General features: G+C 43.0%; 1 protein-coding gene across 1 annotated transcript in view; it reads left to right on the top strand.

The window, feature by feature from the left end:
* The window catches only part of kcnn2 (potassium calcium-activated channel subfamily N member 2), a 32,248-nt gene that overhangs the window by 1,705 nt on the left and 14,000 nt on the right, over positions 1-16,543 (top strand). Inside the window, exons 2-3 of the mRNA XM_008324409.3 lie at positions 151-619; positions 1,034-1,129. Of these exons, the coding sequence (XP_008322631.1) occupies positions 151-619; positions 1,034-1,129 (565 nt within the window). The remainder of the gene's footprint in view (positions 1-150; positions 620-1,033; positions 1,130-16,543) is intronic.

The raw sequence follows: 16,543 nt of genomic DNA, 5'->3' as shown, positions 1-16,543 counted from the left end.
CTCCAGCGTCTGCCAGATCACACCTTCTAGTCATGGTAGTTCATCTAGACATCATCATCATCATCATCCTCAACACAACCAGCTTCAGCTTCAGCAGCAGCAGCAGCAGCAGCATTGACGCGGTCGGCAGCGGGGCAGCCTGGGCAGCAGCAGCCGCAACAGCAGCAGCCACAGAGACTGTAACTCCTACAATGAAATAGCCATGAGCAGCTGCAGATACAACGGCGGCGTCATGCGGCCGCTGAGCAACTTGAGCTCGTCCCGCAGAAACATACACGAGTTCGATTCCGAGTCCCAGCCGCTGCAGCCGGTCTCGGCCGCGGACCCCTCGGACACTCTCGCATCCAAGCGGGAGAACAATTCCACCACCCTGATGCCTTACGCATCGGGCGACGGAGGAGGAGGCTGCGGACACGGAGGAGGAGGAGGAGGAGGATGCGGCGGCGGCAGCGGCAAATCGGGTAAAAAGAAGAACCAGAACATTGGGGAGAAGCTGGGGCACAGGAGGGCCCTGTTTGAGAAGAGGAAGAGGCTCAGTGACTATGCTTTAATCTTTGGGATGTTTGGGATCGTTGTTATGGTTATAGAGACTGAACTGTCATGGGGAGCCTATGGAAAGGTGAGTATCAGACTCACAGCTGTGAGTTCATTTAGTCACATGTGACTGAGTGAAATTCACTTCTTCCTTCTCCTGCCTCTGACTTGTTGAAAGAAAACGCAGCCCAGTAAAAGTGCCCACATGCAGGCCAAAAGGCCCACACTCTGCTCCCACAATGTGTGAATGGGGTTTAACAGGATGCCATGTCAGCATTTGTTGCAAGAAGCTACAATAAATCCTCACCCTACTCTGATGTTTTTTTTGTTGGTTTGTTTGTTGTTTGTTTTCTGAGACGTACTGTGTGGGGCAGCAGTTTTATAGCTCTGAGAAGTACTGTGTGGGGCAGCAGTTTTATAGCATGCCTTTGACAAAGAGTGTGATTTTATTGCATGATGCTGTGTTTGGCTGGGCTTTAGTGTTGTTGCTCTCTTCCAGGAGTCCCTGTATTCATTAGCTCTAAAATGCCTGATAAGCCTTTCTACAATCATTCTCCTGGGGCTGATTATCATTTACCACGCCAGAGAGATACAGGTAATGTTACAACTCTCATTCCTTCTGTTTCATCCCTGTCTGTTCTCCTCTTTAATCTACCGTATGCTCACATAAAGTGCACAACAGTTTGATGCTTATGTTTATTGATTTACTAGATTTAAGAAACTAAAACAGTAACACTTTGTTTCATTTCTTGTCATAGATAGACTTGATGATGTGAACTACCAGGTTATTTAAACTTAGTGTCTCAAACACTGTTTCTCAAATGGTGGGTCGTGGACCATACGTGGGTTATTTGGCCATGTTTAGGGGACGTCAGACTTGATATAGATGTTAATCCCAGTTGTGTACAGCCTCCCAATCACTCTCTCCATTCAGTCATTTATCCTAGTAGGCACTGTATATGTTAAGTTTCTCAAATGGTGGGATGTGGCCCAAATGTGGGTCGCGAGACTTCATTTGTTTTTGTGTTGAAGTCTGATGTGTTTTTACATCAGACTTCTATCCATAACAGATACCATTACTACCTGTTATATCCAGCTCTACAGCGCCACCTTCCTTGCTCACCCTATTGAGCTCATTGAACACGTTGACATAATGTAGTCTAAAACAAGGTTTCTAAAATGGTGATTTGCAAACCAAAAGTGTGTCTCTGGGTAAATTGGCTGCTTGACGGACACCAACTTTTGACATTGTTTGTACAAAAAAAATCCTTCTTCATAAATTTTGCCAAAGTGCTTATTGGAGTTTGCTAAATATCTGACTGACCCATTAACGCCACCATGTGGTGTAAAGCTGTATATTGTACATTATTGAGCGTCTCATTAATAACAGTAATACTGCTCTTGTCTACAGTGAATTCCAAAGTCACTCACAGGTCAATTTCTGAGGCCCTGTAGATGGTGCTTGTGGCCAAACTGTGGGACACGGCCCCATGGTTAAAAACCACTGCTCTACGGCATGTAGCAGATTCTTAGTTTAGTGAAACCGGTACTGTGTATTTTGCTGTGTATTTTGTCTTCACATTTCCTTGCACTGTGAAGTAAAGATCAAGTTAAAGTGTGGGTCAGGAGGTCTGACCATTTAAGAAACACTTGTCTGCATAGATGTCTGTGGATGTTTTCCACTGAGGCCTGATCATCTCTGGATCAATACCTACATTAGTGGTTTCTGATTAGATTTCCAGAAGTCCTGACGGTGTGAAGAGCAGGAACGTAGATCGTCAGCTCCGCTCCAGATCTCTCAACACTCGGGGACAGTTTTATGGCCCTGTTTCAGAGCATTGTTGCTACACTTTTAGTCCTTTCATCACCTCAGCACTTGTGTCTTATATTGAGTTGCCCTCACATTAATTACACAGCCCGTACTGTACTGCAGGGTGAACAGACAGCACACTACCGTAAAAGCACCCAGGAGCTGAATTTCTCTTTTCTCTTTCTTCGCTAAATGTAAAATATTACCACCATGTCCGCCACGCGGTTTAGAAACGTAGACAAGCCCAAATGTCAAAGGTCAAATACTACGTGTCTAAAATCGAATTAAACAGCGCTCGTCACTGTGTTCATTATTGATGGGCTCTGAGGGATTATCAGTGACTAAAATAACCCATCAGTAACATATGTCGCCCCCTTCAGTTCTCTCGTTGAGTAACTTTTTTCATGAGAAATGATGGGAAGGCAGTGACATCATCACCATATTTCTGTGGATTACAGAGACGCTGCCTTTCCTCTGCAGACAGCTCTCTCTGGCTGTTTGTAAATTAGACCGGTTGCTGTAAGTTTGCATGAGAGTATCACATTCCTCCTTCTCTCCTTCCCCCACTCGGCCTCCACACCTTCCCTCTAATCCCATGTAAATTATTCAGCTCATAAACTGAGCTTTTTTACCTCCCGCCTGCACAAACTTTCCTTGACACCAAATAATGGAATGATTTACTTGTGACTCATGTCTTGCAGACGGTGGTTTGTCACCGCTGTAGCTCTCATTTTAATGACTGTTACAGCAGGCTGTCCTAAACTGTTAACGACTCACCGAGTAAACACTGCGGTCAGTAGAAAGCACTACAATTGGCCTCGGTTTAACCAGGAAACTAAAATAGTTTTACGAGAATAGGAAACCTGGCAAAAAACCGACAGAAAAATAACAAACATTAAGCTAAGAAAAGTGAAACTTGGCTGAAATGAATAAAACAATTTCTTGTGAAAACGTGTTAAAATATTAACATTGTAAAAGATATTTAAATATTCACACTAGTTTGGGTAAATAAAGAATTTAGAATTAACAGAAACCAAGTCTCTGCTTTCCTCAATCTTTAAAAAAAATGACCTAAATTCACCCAGAGTTTTCAAATGGGAACATTTTAGCATCCCTCAAATCTTATTCTAGGAAACTGGAGCAATACGGTAAAAAAAGGAAAACTTTTACCAAGTTCTGTTTGGATTCTCAGAACTGGCGTTTCTAAGATATCGTGAAATTGTTGTCCATGGTGGTTTTAGTCTGCGGGGACAGAGCTGCCTGAGGATGATATTCAGAAACAGGAATAAAATGATGTTGGCACCGCTCCGGTCACACTGTTGTTCAGACCGCACACATGAATGTCTTCCATTAACGAAACAGTTAATGAAGTCGTTTAGGTGACANCGAGAAAACAGCAGGTTCTGATGAGATTCTACGGTGGCTTTATTGCTCGTACTATGCAGTGAGATAATAGTTATAGCCGTGATAAAAACAGATGCCATTCATGCCATGGTCCAACAGCACTGGGTTCACTGAAAGGGGACCTGAGCCCTCTCTGTAGACCGGACCAGAGGCTAATGGATCGATGTGCTACAGTGTGTTTTAGTCAGAAATGGCCAAAGTACAGTACCGGCTTCGAAATATGAGTTAAATTCGTTCTTCAACAGCACTCGTCTGTCGATCCTCTCGTATCTCGATTGCATTTTTCACTGATAAAATTAACTAAAAACCATTTAATTCATTCCAGCCCCACAGAAATATACTTTTTTCATTAAATTAAACTTCCCCCCATCTAGATATACACAAATATATTGATAATATAAAATAAGAATAATTAAGAAAACATGTTATATTATTGTTATAAAAATGGGTAAAATAACAGTGTCGGGGCCACTAAGCGTAGGAGAAGGACTGGGAGTGAGAACTCGATTTGGATCATAGAAAGAGAGAGAGAGAGAGAGAGGGTGCTGAGTGGAAAAATGGAGCTTGGTTGAGCACTCGTAACTCGATGTTTCCTCATATCCATTTACCACGAGGAAAATCTCGCAGTAGTTGCTTACTCCTAAGTTAGAAAGCCCGTATTTCGTGGTGCATGTTGCGTCTCACCTGCAATAATATTTTGAGCATATCAAAAGGCAAAAAACGAAGTGTTGACATTCCGCCTCATGGGTGTCCTCTGTGAAAAGCCCAACCGCATTTCGAAAAGTGTGATTATGTGATCAAAAAGTTCTTTTGTACGACTGCTTTGTTCGACTCTGTACTTCCTCTTTGACGAAGACTGTGACGCACAGAGCCAGAGTTGTGCGTTTGTCACATTAAAATAGCGAACAGCAAATCCTTCGTAGCAGGTCAAATGCTAATTTCATCTGTGAAATGAGCTCCTCTTTTTCTGCAGCAGCTGCAGACGTAGTCTACCCCGCAGGAACACTACTTAATACCCCTTTGATCCAGTCTTCTCTGTCTGACAGTCACATCAATATCCAAAAGCATGTTTTTACCCTGCTGCCCACCTTCTCTTTTTACATCAGAGATGTTTTCTCCTCATCTGACTCACAAAACCTTATCAGTGCAATTTATATATATGTATATATGTACAGTATGTATTGTATATATGTATACATATACATGTTTACATATATATGTATACATGTACTTTTTGCCCTTCATATATCTGAAGGGCAAAAAATTCCCATAAAAACAACAGACACAAAAGACATTGAACTTAGCGCAGTCCAATATATGGAGTACAACTGGTCCATGTAAACAAAGTTGTCGTCTGTTTACAGAGCCACGTGATGGCGTATTTATCCACTCCACTTCGTGTTGTAACGCTGTAAGTTGTAACGATGGAACAGGACTTTTTTAATACAGTTATGGTAGATGCGACGTAACCACGAAGCGCCGTAGGTCGAGGCGACGTTGTAAATTTTGTATAGATATATAAATATATTAATGTGTGTGTTTTTGTGTACTGTATATTTGTGGAAGGCTTGAAGAAGGTTAAAAAAACAGTCCAAAAAACGTCATCACGCCGTGTGTGCGTAACTTACTGACTTACCTCTTACTGCATCACATCCTTTGGTCCTAATGCTGATACTGTGGACAAGTGTCTCTGTCAAACCATTTCAGTCCAGTTTGCAGTGTTTACAGTTCAACCTCTACCTCAGTTGCTGCTCCTTTTCCTTTGTGCCTCAAGGGCTTTGGTGCTGGTTGTTGCTAATCTGTCATTAGTTGGTTCTCCCTAAGTGACACACACACATAGTCACACACACATTCATTTAAAATCTATCTGCCTAATGACCCACACACACACTGCTCTCAGTGTGCTGCAGTGATGTTGTTTCTGTGTGTGTGTGTGTGTGCGTTGCTTACTACATAAACGCAGGCTGATCAAAACCATTTCATTTGATTTGATCTGAACGTGTGTGTTCACACACATTTTGTTTGCCTATGTGAGATGGCATAAATCTAAAGACCTGAACTGAAAGACCCTCGTAGCTTGAAATATAACCCAGGTGACACACGGCGGGATGAGAGAGAAAATCAAATTCACTTTTTATTGCCGCTATTTTGTTATTTCCAGACTCCAATATAACAACGAGGCCTCGTTTAAACCCCATAAATCGCCTCGGACTAAAAAAGCACCGTGATGTGAAAGAGAGAGAAGCAGGGAATCACAACAAAACCCTGACGCCGGCGAAGCTGCTGATGATCAACCAAGGCAACTGCTGCTGGTCAAAATCTCACTGACGAGTAGTTTCATTTGTGGAATTGAATCTCACCTTCAAACATCTGCAGTCCCGATTGGTTTTCAATACAAATTCATTTCCTGCTTGTCGTTTAAATCAATATCTTAATTGTTTGCTCTGTAAAATCAAATTGTGATAAATGTCCTTCTGATTAATGAGGAATCAGAGCGACACCTTGGACTATGGCCGCTGAATGTTACAAATGTCGAATATTTTATCAAAACAATTCAGCAATTGCACATAGTTGCAACGTAGCAAATTAAGAAAAAATCCTTTAGGTCTTTTTGTTCCGTGAGTAGAGTCGACGAATACGTTGTCACGCAGCGATATCTGTGGAAGATAGCTTTGTATACCTTTGCGAGTTGTACGCCATACATCGGATTGTGCTACATTGACTTTCTTTTCTTTGTGTTATTTTTTGGGGTGGGGGTTGTCTCATATTATGACTCCCAAGTGTAAGTCAGACATTTTTATGGCCGAGATTATGACGCTGTGTAAGTTATGTACAGAATGTGAGTCCAGGCTAACAGTGAATATTGAGTTATGTCGCATCATAAGAACAGAAGTTCGCCATAAGCCAAGGACCCGCTGCCCCAGGTTTAGATCACGTTTAGAGGAAATGGTTGATAAAGTATAATAGGAGATGGTCCATGTGAGTGAAACTCACAACTGACACTGCAGGATAATGGCAGGAGTCCTGCATTGTTGACAATGAACCATACTACATATATGTCTATGAAGATTCTCAGTCCTTGACCACCCACTACATATACACTCAGTATTTTCCTCTCTCTCTCTATATATATATGTAATTTACCAGATAAAGTGCTGTTGATGTACCTGTAGTGGCTCTGACACTGAAAAATAACACAAACGCATACAAAAAACCCTCTCCTCCCCGCAAAACGGTTCTAGGGCTTTTGAGGCCAATAAACGTTAGCATAACGTTAGAATTACTGTTTACGTTTACAATACACCTTGGAACACAGTAAGCACAATTATCGGTATCCCGTCACGAACCGCCCCAGCTCCATAAAACAAAACTTTTATTGACTTTCATCATGAGGAAAGTTTCCCCTCGCCTCACCTCTGTTTGTGCTCTCATTTACAGAGATTTAAATGTTATACAGGCCATGTGGTGAGCAGGGGGACGACTTCGAGTTAGGACTGACCGAACATTCAGCCACTTCCCAGTGTTGTATGAGGCAACATGCAGATGACGCTCTCAGCCCCGGGGTACGGCAGTTTCCAGTGTTACTCAGATGCACTGGGGTAGTGAAATTTTAATCTCTGCTCAGGATTAGGATTTTATAATTCATTAACCATTGTTATTGGTTCTTGGCACCGTATAATGCAATATGTTGCACACTGAGCCTTTAAAATTGTTTGCAGCAACATTATAATTGGTTTGAGTTTCACTTGAATAAAGGCAACTCCCCCTTCCTCTCCCCCTCCGTCTCCCCCGCCCCAGGACTCCTGAATCCACATTTTACATTCCACCCTCTGTTGTGTTATTCTGGAAAGTCTTGCTTTCATCTCCACTGTGTCGGTTCTTAAGGAACTTTCTGAGTTCTGTGTACCAAGCACACTTTTCCATGTGGGAAACTCTGCCGCTGTAATGAAATGCATTATGCATGCACATCCGTGTGTACTCACAGATGCCTGTCAGACTGTGGAGGCATAAGTCAAGATGATGAAATGTTTCCTCCCCACTCCCAGCCCTTTAAAACTGATTCACTTGTCAGGAGCAGTAAAGACTGAGGGAGCATCAATAGGACAGCTCTCTCCTTCAGTTGACTGAGAACTCCAAAAGGTCAGGCCGACCGGGATGGATGTTGAGGTTAAACACCTGGGGGTCAGCACTCCAAAGAATTGGACAGTGTAGTAAATGGGAGGAGAACAGAGTACTGGCAAAGTACAGTGTTTGGAGACTAGCGTCGGAGGTGACGTGGGACAGAAGGACAGCAGCAGGACGGAAGGGACGGTGGTGAAAACCAGCCCGGTGGTTGGTTTGGAGACATTGATGCTTCTTTAAAAATTTGAACTTTATTGATCCCATAGTTGGGGAATTCTTCAGATATGTTGTTAACAGGCCGCCCCCAGCAGGCGCCAAGCTTGCGGTTTCTCTGGGAATCGAACGCAGGACTCTCTGCTCTTTGAGTCTTCTGAGGCAGGAGTGTTAACTGCTACACTATAGAACCAGCCAAATACTGTGGGTGAGGAGTTCCGTCTCTCAACCACAAGTGACTGATGACTGAGTTTGTTCTAAATCCAACTGTCCCTGGATGAGGAGCTGAATGGAACCCAGATTAGACAGAGGGTCTGGGTCTGTTTCAGGAAAGTCAGCCAGTGGTGTGTGTAGATTTAGTCTGCATCCAATAGATCGACGGAAATGTGGAAAGAAGATGTTGCGGATTAGAATAGAATTCTGGAGCCAGTCCTAGAGCAGATGGACTCTGGAGGGGAGGGGAGTGTGTATGTGTGTATTCATTTATTATCATTTTGTGTACAAACTGTTTTAGAAAATATGGAAACAATGCTCACACTGCCAATTTCCAACCCTTGTGGGTTTTGAACCCACACACTGCAAACACCATCTACAGCTCCATTAGTTCAAACATGAAAATCAAACATACAGTGGGATGACATCATAAAGTTAAACTAGTGTGTACTGTTGAGTAATGCATGTTATCATCATGTCGAACTCTTGAGTCCGTCCGTTATTAATGAAATTAAATAAAAACTGCGAAGAGGAATATAAAGGAATTCACAGCATATAGTGTGGTAGTCAATACAATATTGAAATAATGTTAACAAGACAAAGTAGAGCACAATGTGTTTCAGAGTTACTGTAGAAAAAGACTGAAATAGATCAGCTATTAAATATTAGAGCATAATGACAGAGTTTCATTCGATTTTGTTTTTAATGACAATTCTTCTGCAGGCTCTTTTCCAGTCTTGGTTAGTTTGACAGACAGGGGGCAGTACTGCAGATGATAAAGTCTGAGATGCGGAGATCAGGATAGACTGGATTAAAACCGGGCAGGTCTGATGGAAAGAGAACAAAATCTGGCCAGAGTTAACGCTAAATGGTTAGACGTTTCTGGACGAAGACGAAGGAGACTGCTGGGCTGGAAGGACAGAGGAGGAGTGGTGAAGGAGGCCACGGAGGTGGAACCAAGAGAGTGTCAGAGACAGATGATGGATGGGTTGACCTTTGAACCTGCGGCCTCCTCTCTGTCCTCCTCTGTTCCTTCCTTCCTTCCTTCCTTCCTTCCTACATCTCAAACATCCGTGTCTATGAAGCTCCTGATTAAGACCCGGTCATGTTTTTGTTGACGTCTGGCAATGTTCCAGAGGAATGTTTTCTGTCCTTTTAGTTGAGTTTGGCAGACGGCTCACTGCGCGGTCTGGGTGGAGATGGAGAGGGTGGACTCTCAGGCTTCTTTCTGACTTTGTCTCGTCATTGACTGCTTGAAGCATCTATCAACTGTCACAGTGAGGATGGCGGATGAGGCCACGTCTTTCCGGAGGTGCCTTTTTCCCCCCCTTCCGTTTCTCCTCCTGTCACATCGATGGATCTCCTCATGAAGGGGTCATTTAGTGTGTCATCACCTCAGCTGAGATTTTTGTCTTTTCGAAACCATCTTGAAATCACACATCGTTAGTCTGGCCGCGTAAAACGGTGGTGATGTTGTACAGTTGCACAGCTCTACGGTTTTACATTCTGCAAAAGACGTAGAACCAGAGTGTGCCACCGAACGCTGCCAAAGGCAAAGTTGGCTCTGCACGTCAGACTGCCCGCGGCTGATGGTGTGCACGTGTCACAGATATGGTGTAACACCTGGAGACGCTCTGCATTTCTCACAGGGAAATCTGTCCTCCACCTGAGACTCCCCGTCGGAGTCGGATGACCACCACCGGTCGGTGACATCAGTGTTTTCACTAAACACCACAGTCTCTCAAGGACAACGACACTCAGACTCCCAAAGAGCTCCGAATCGCCGGGATTATTTATTGATGATGGCATTTGGCAAAGTGGGCTCAACAAACACGCGGACGATTTTAATGTCATTTTTCAAGCAACGGCACAAGTCAAACGGGAAGATTGATGATGCGACCCAGAGACTGTGTCACTTTGACTGGATGTCGGGACGACGTGCAAACTTCCGTGTCGGAAAAAGCCGGCGGCCGAATTCATCTGCAGCCGCTTCAGATTTACTCTGCAAAGTGGTCTCTTAGTGGCTCGGTTTGATACCATAAATAAAGCATCGCATTAACGTCTAATTGTGTTGAACCTCTCAACCTATTCCACTAATGAGATTGAGCGATTTCTTTCCCGGTGACAAGATATATGCTCCCATCTCCACATTACACAGATTAAATATTGAGCTGGACTCCATTAGTTATATTGAGCTCGGTGAAACCGGTAACCAACTCAGCTAGCTTCACAGGCGGACAAGTGTCGCACAAAAGTCTGTGTGTGTGAGACGTCCTACAATGACTCACAGCCACGATGTTTGTCCTGAATCTATCCAAGAGGACAAGTTGGATTCTTGGTGGCATCAGGATTTTTTGAAAATAAAACTTGTTTCTCCCAGATCTACTGCCCAATGCCAGGGGGTATTAATGCGCCGACTCCACTGATTTAGTGTCGATGTAAGGATTCAGCCTGTAGAAAATGCTTTGGTCGTTTCTTGGTCCATTTGAGGATCAGGGTGGATTTTAAGGGTAGGTTTAAGGACATGTCCTCTGGTTACAGTCCAATATGCCCGTGTTTCTATATCAGATAATGAATACAGTTCCAAAGCCGCACGTGAAGGGAGAATATATTAAATACTACAACAATCTCCACGTGTTTCTTACACTCAGCTTTATCTGTGGCACACAGATGTGTTTGAGCTTCGTTTATCTCCGCCTGCTGTTTACACTTTGTTTTTTCTTTGCTGTGTAGGACTTTAAGGACAAATACAACTTTACTTATTGTTGTATTTGGTAAAGGTCACTATAAATGCAAATTGGAAGTCAGGTTCCACACTTCATAGACCAGGATAATAATCTGAGAGAAATCTGAGCTATTCCTAATCTACAAACTACCCCTTTAATGTAGGTACAGTAAGTCCAAGGTTGGGCCCACATGTAAATGGTAACACCTGACTTGGAGCCAACAACCTTTTTTTTTTTCTTGGAACTATTTTTCTATTTTTAGCAGGGCCTTAAGTGAATTGTCTCAGATAAGATTAGATTATCTTGGATTTAATGGACTCTAGATTGATTCCTCCTGGAGAAATCTGGAGATTTATGCTGGTCCCTCTGGGAAATCCATTCATAATAAGAATTTGTCAAACAGCTATTGTGGAAACCATTAAGATGATTCTTGGTGACTGACAGATTAGATTAGATTAGACGTTGTATTTATGCTTGTAATAGCAGTTGATTGGTTTTTTTTTTCTTATCAAATTTTTTGATAAGCTATCCTTTAAGATATGTTCTAAAAACTTTATGATTTGATTTCATTCAATTCAATTTGTTTCTTCTTTGTTTGGTGCCCGGTGGTGAACTTTAAATAGCAATAAGGTCTGGCAATCAGTCAGATTATATTATATAGATGAACTTTAAATAGCAATAAGATCTGGCAATCAGTCAGATTATATTATATCATATCATATTATGTTAGATTGGTTTGGATTAGATCAGATTTTGTTAGATTGGATTAGATAAAATTGGATTAGATTAAATAAAAAGAGATTTGATTTTGTTAGATCGGATTCGATTTGATCAAATTTAGATCTAATCTAATCGTCTCAGGTCAGGTTGTATTGACTTTACCGTTCACATATGGGCATGTAGTCTGGATTGAATTAATTTGCTAGAATTCAGTGGATAAAAGATTAAAAGCATCTCATTTTTTTCATTCACACCAGTGTGTGGTCCGATTTCCTTTCTCACAGTTGGATCAAGAGATGTCGTGGTGTCCGACCACTGGCCCATCCTTCTCTTGACTCTGTTTTTGCCCGTCTTTATAATTTATTTACACTGTATTGTTAATTTATATGTGAGCTTGAAGATCGTTTTGTCGTCTCCGTGACCTTAATTTGGATACATTGAATGCACAGACGGTCATATAAAAAGCCCATTACCAAACTGCGGTGCATTTGCTGCTCCCAGTCTGTTTGGGACTCTGTTGGTTCCATACATCACACTCGACCGGCGGTTGTTAAACAGCCGACGTCTTGTTAGTTTCATTTTAAAACCCTTTTACTTGCCGTGTATAAATTATTCGTCAGTCTCCAGTAACTAATTTAAAAGTTTCCTGGCTCGTCAGCTGCCGGTTTCTATTCCCTGCCCGTGCCTCGGTGTTTCCCTCCGCAGCACAGTCTGACGTGGTGTAAACCACACACTTTAATGTTTTTTCCCCACTGGAGACATATTTCCCTTCACCTCTATTGTCATAACCGCTGCTTCTGCTGCTTGCATGGAATATGTGATGTGCTGAGGTAAAGGGCCCTTGAGTATTGTGTTTCAGGTCATCCATTACTATAATTGCTTTTACTCACCAAGTCGGCTTCCCTTATGCAACGCGCCTTTAAATGTTTAATAACCTTGTTTTGAGGCAACAAACTCTGTAACTGCTTTTGACAGGACGGGACGTGTTGTTAAAATGTAAGGTAAAACTGTGTCTCGTGCTGTGTACAAACAATGGCTTTAGCTGCGTTCAGAGGCTCTAATTCTGTAAGTAAGGAACCCCCGGCCGAGCGCAGTCCTAGCTTGTGTTTCCGTGTCTACATTACACCGACTGGAAAGCAGAACAAGGCGAGCTGTGGTTAGTGTTACGCTCTTCTCCGACAGATGTCACTTTGTTGAAGGAGTTCGGTGTCGCTCATTTGATATGAACAACGGCCTCTGAAAGTTTAATTCATGTTTTTCTGTGTCTGGGGGAAACTGATTGTGGCTTTTAAATAAATCTAAATGAGCCGCAGAGGTTTTGTGGCTCGGTGGAGCTGTTTGTTCAGGGACATGTGTTCAGTACATTGTTGCGGTGCACCAGCTTTGTGGAGAGCTGATACCTCTTGTACAGAAGTTGTGGGGCATATAATTGGCTCCGAGGCTGCAGCGAGCGGTCGGTTGGTCTGGGTCCGCTGGTGTTGAGGCCGAGCTTGCGTCTGTAGTGTCAGGGTGATGTGATGAAAGCTGTCAAACTGGAGGACGTGGAGCGTTCATGTATGTCTGTGTCAGGGAGGGGGCAGGGAGTGGAGGAATGGGGGAGGCAGTGCAGCACAAGGGGAGTGGGGGAGTGGAGGAATGGAGGAATGGGGGAGGCAGTGCAGCACAAGTGTCATCGATTTTTTTTTTTTTTCCACTCTGAGCTTTCTTACTGTGTCCTTGGACTGAACACGGCAGAGCTTTTCTTTTCACTCGGAGAAATACGACTATTCCGTCCAGTGGTACATTTGAAAAACCTGGACCGCAGATTCCACTAGCCCTTCAGTATTGGGACAGTTTTGACTGCTGTAACAAGACTTTTCAAATTAAGCTAAATGGAAACTCGTTGGCAGGAGGCCCAGTTGTGATTCCTCCCCCCAGTGTGTGCCGGGGGTTTTATTTCTCACTGATATAAAACTGTTATACTGCTGCATTCATAAATCTACTTATTTCAGAGCCAGGCCGCAGAGGGACTGACATTTACTTGTGTGTGTGTGGAGGGGGCAAAACTTTGGGTTTGACTTTTTAAATATGAAGGCCTTCCAACCTCAAGGTTAATTACACTCAGCCTAGACCTTATTTCAGACGGGGAAAAAGTTAATCACCTTGTAACATCTCTGCTCAAACCAGAAGTCAGGTTTAGATTTGAAGTCGTTTTCACAGGTGGAAAAACACGATACACTTCAAACACCAGTGTGAAATTTCAAGCATCAGGGCTGCTCCATACGTTTACCCCGAAGCTACACGCAGTTATTGCCACTGTTGCTGAATAATTGAACGGAGCTCATGTGAGGGCCTTCAGGTTCTTAATCTATATTTTTTTGCCTCATCCATTAGTAAAACTGTGTGGTCTGTGCAGGAAGTGCATCATATTGCAGTCTGTCTTTGTTGTATAATTTACCAGAGTGGTGTTGTGGCACGGAGTAAAGACAAAACATTATCCAATGAGTGGATTAACCAAGACTTAACCCTCGTGTTGCCGAAAACCTTGGTCAGTGGATTATCATCATCTAGTTTTGGAAGTCGATATCAAGTCAATATTTTCCTAATGAGCTGATGGTCCTTTAATACAGCAGTTCCAAAAAAAAAAAAATTATATATATTTTTTTTTATTATTCATAAAATAATATAAATTATAATCATTAATAATACATAATTTAGTATATATTTATTATTTTATAAATAAAATCACAGCTTTTGATGTCAAACTTTACAAAGTAATTGTTTATTTATTGTGTGGGAAAAAAATCCCACGAACCTCCATCACACTTTTTTTCTTGCACACCCCCTAGTGGCAGCGCACCACATTTCTGGAATCCCGGCTTTAATTGAACACTGACTAAAACCGTCAGATATAAGATTGTTTCAACTCCGTCCTAGGCCACTCTTATACACGGTTCTCAATCAGACACCTTTCAGAGTGACCTGAGTCTCGAGGCGACGTTAAAGAAAACTAAAATTGTCGTGCTTTCACGCAAAATGCGACAGCCCCAGCTTTGGCGCAGAGCAAACGAGGAGGCATTTACTAAGAGCAAAGGAATTAAATTGACTGACGTTAGTTTCCAAATTGTTGCAAACATCGCCGACACGTCTAGCATCCATTTTCACTTCTGTAAACACAGTGTGTCACGTCCTATTCCTCATATGCGAGTCACTTCAGATACACACTTAAAGGTTCACACTGAAGACTGAACAAAAAGTAATAATAATATATAATAATAACCCCAGGGTTCACCTCCTGGGTGAAGATAGGATCCCAGTTAGGGTGGTTGGTACCTTCCAGTGGACTCACCACCCACAGGAAGGTTCAGGGGGGGTGGTACGGTGCAGTGTGATTTGGGTGGTGGTCATGGAGACTGCTGCCTCCACGACCTGGTAACGGAAAAGTGGATGAAAACGGACGGACGAATATAATGATAATAATAATAATAATCGAGCGGCTTGACCTGCTGTCTGAAGGTAGTTCATAAACTGGGTTGATGTCTTAAAGAGGCTCAGAGTTTTCTTCTCCCTGTCGAAAAACATGCAGAATTAGTTTTTTTTTCTGTCATGTATTGGACTGGAGAACTGTCCGTTCCAGGAAACGACTTCCTCCTCTGATAGATAGCTGCTGCACGGGCAACTTTAGAAGAGATTCTACAGTACAAAATGAAGGAATAAAAAGCAAAAAGGAAAGAAGGAGGTGCAGACCATATGGGTTACAGACCACAGGGAAGTATTTATGGAGTATTCAACGGTCACCAAAAGGACGCTCACTGTGTTAAAAAAAAAAAAAACCAGGAGCCAGGAGCTCGTTCTCCTTCAGGTGATTATGAAAGTCATTAGCGATCGTGTAGCTGAGGCTTTTGCTGCCTGCCTTCTCTAGCCTTTGGGAAAGATTTTGCTTTCATGGCAGAAAAAACAACAATCAACAACAACAAAAAACAATCATCATGAAAACATCACTTGAATTTGCTGACAGCGTCATGTTGTGAAATATCTCCTGCCAGTCGTGATGGCCTGCAGGCAGTGGGCCCGGGGCTGATCGAGGGGAGGAGAACAGGGGCATTTGAGGAGGGAAATCAGAGTGGGGTGTCATAAAGAGGAATCGTAATATGAAAGAAGTGAAAGCTGATACCACTTGAATTTTGCTTCATCTGCAACTGTCTCTGGTAAATGGATAAAAAGCGTCACGGGGGTAGGAGAGTGTCTGCGGTCAGGAGGCGGAGATGGCAATCACAGGCTCAGACAAAAGTTCTGGATGAATGACCTTAGCAGTGAATCTTTGGACTGGAGATAACTGTAGATTGGATTGAAGGTGATGAAGGAGAATGGAGCGGCGGCAGCAGCGGTGACCATGTGAGGCAGATGTACAGACAGTACAGTGACAGTCAGCAGGGTGGAGAAGACTGATGAACCAGCCTCTCACAAGTCCCCTGTGAAATACTCTACCTTCTGGTCGGGTGGGCCGGTGACCACAGCATCACGTGATGTGGAGGCAGCAGATGTTCTCTTCATTCTAGAGGTTCTAAAGATGAAAAGGTCTCTCTGATACATTAGGTGATGCCAGAAGGTGCCAGAAAAGCATCCACCAACAGAACACGCTAACTGTTGTTAAATACTAGAAACTTTCTTGAACCCGTCTAAAATAGTGGAGTGGGCCCCCCTGGTGGGTGCTGTGAGGTGACACAAGGGACGGGGGAGTGAGGTTAGGCGTGAGGGTCTTCCAGTGGATAATGGCACACTGGACATAAGCGTACCACTGCTGTAATGCTTGAATGATAAA

This window comes from Cynoglossus semilaevis, chromosome 14, assembly GCF_000523025.1.
Source record: "Cynoglossus semilaevis isolate Cse_v1.0 chromosome 14, Cse_v1.0, whole genome shotgun sequence".
Taxonomy (NCBI): Eukaryota; Metazoa; Chordata; class Actinopteri; order Pleuronectiformes; family Cynoglossidae; genus Cynoglossus; species Cynoglossus semilaevis.
Note: the sequence above shows the minus strand (reverse complement) of the source record. Positions and strands in the feature narration are given on the sequence as shown.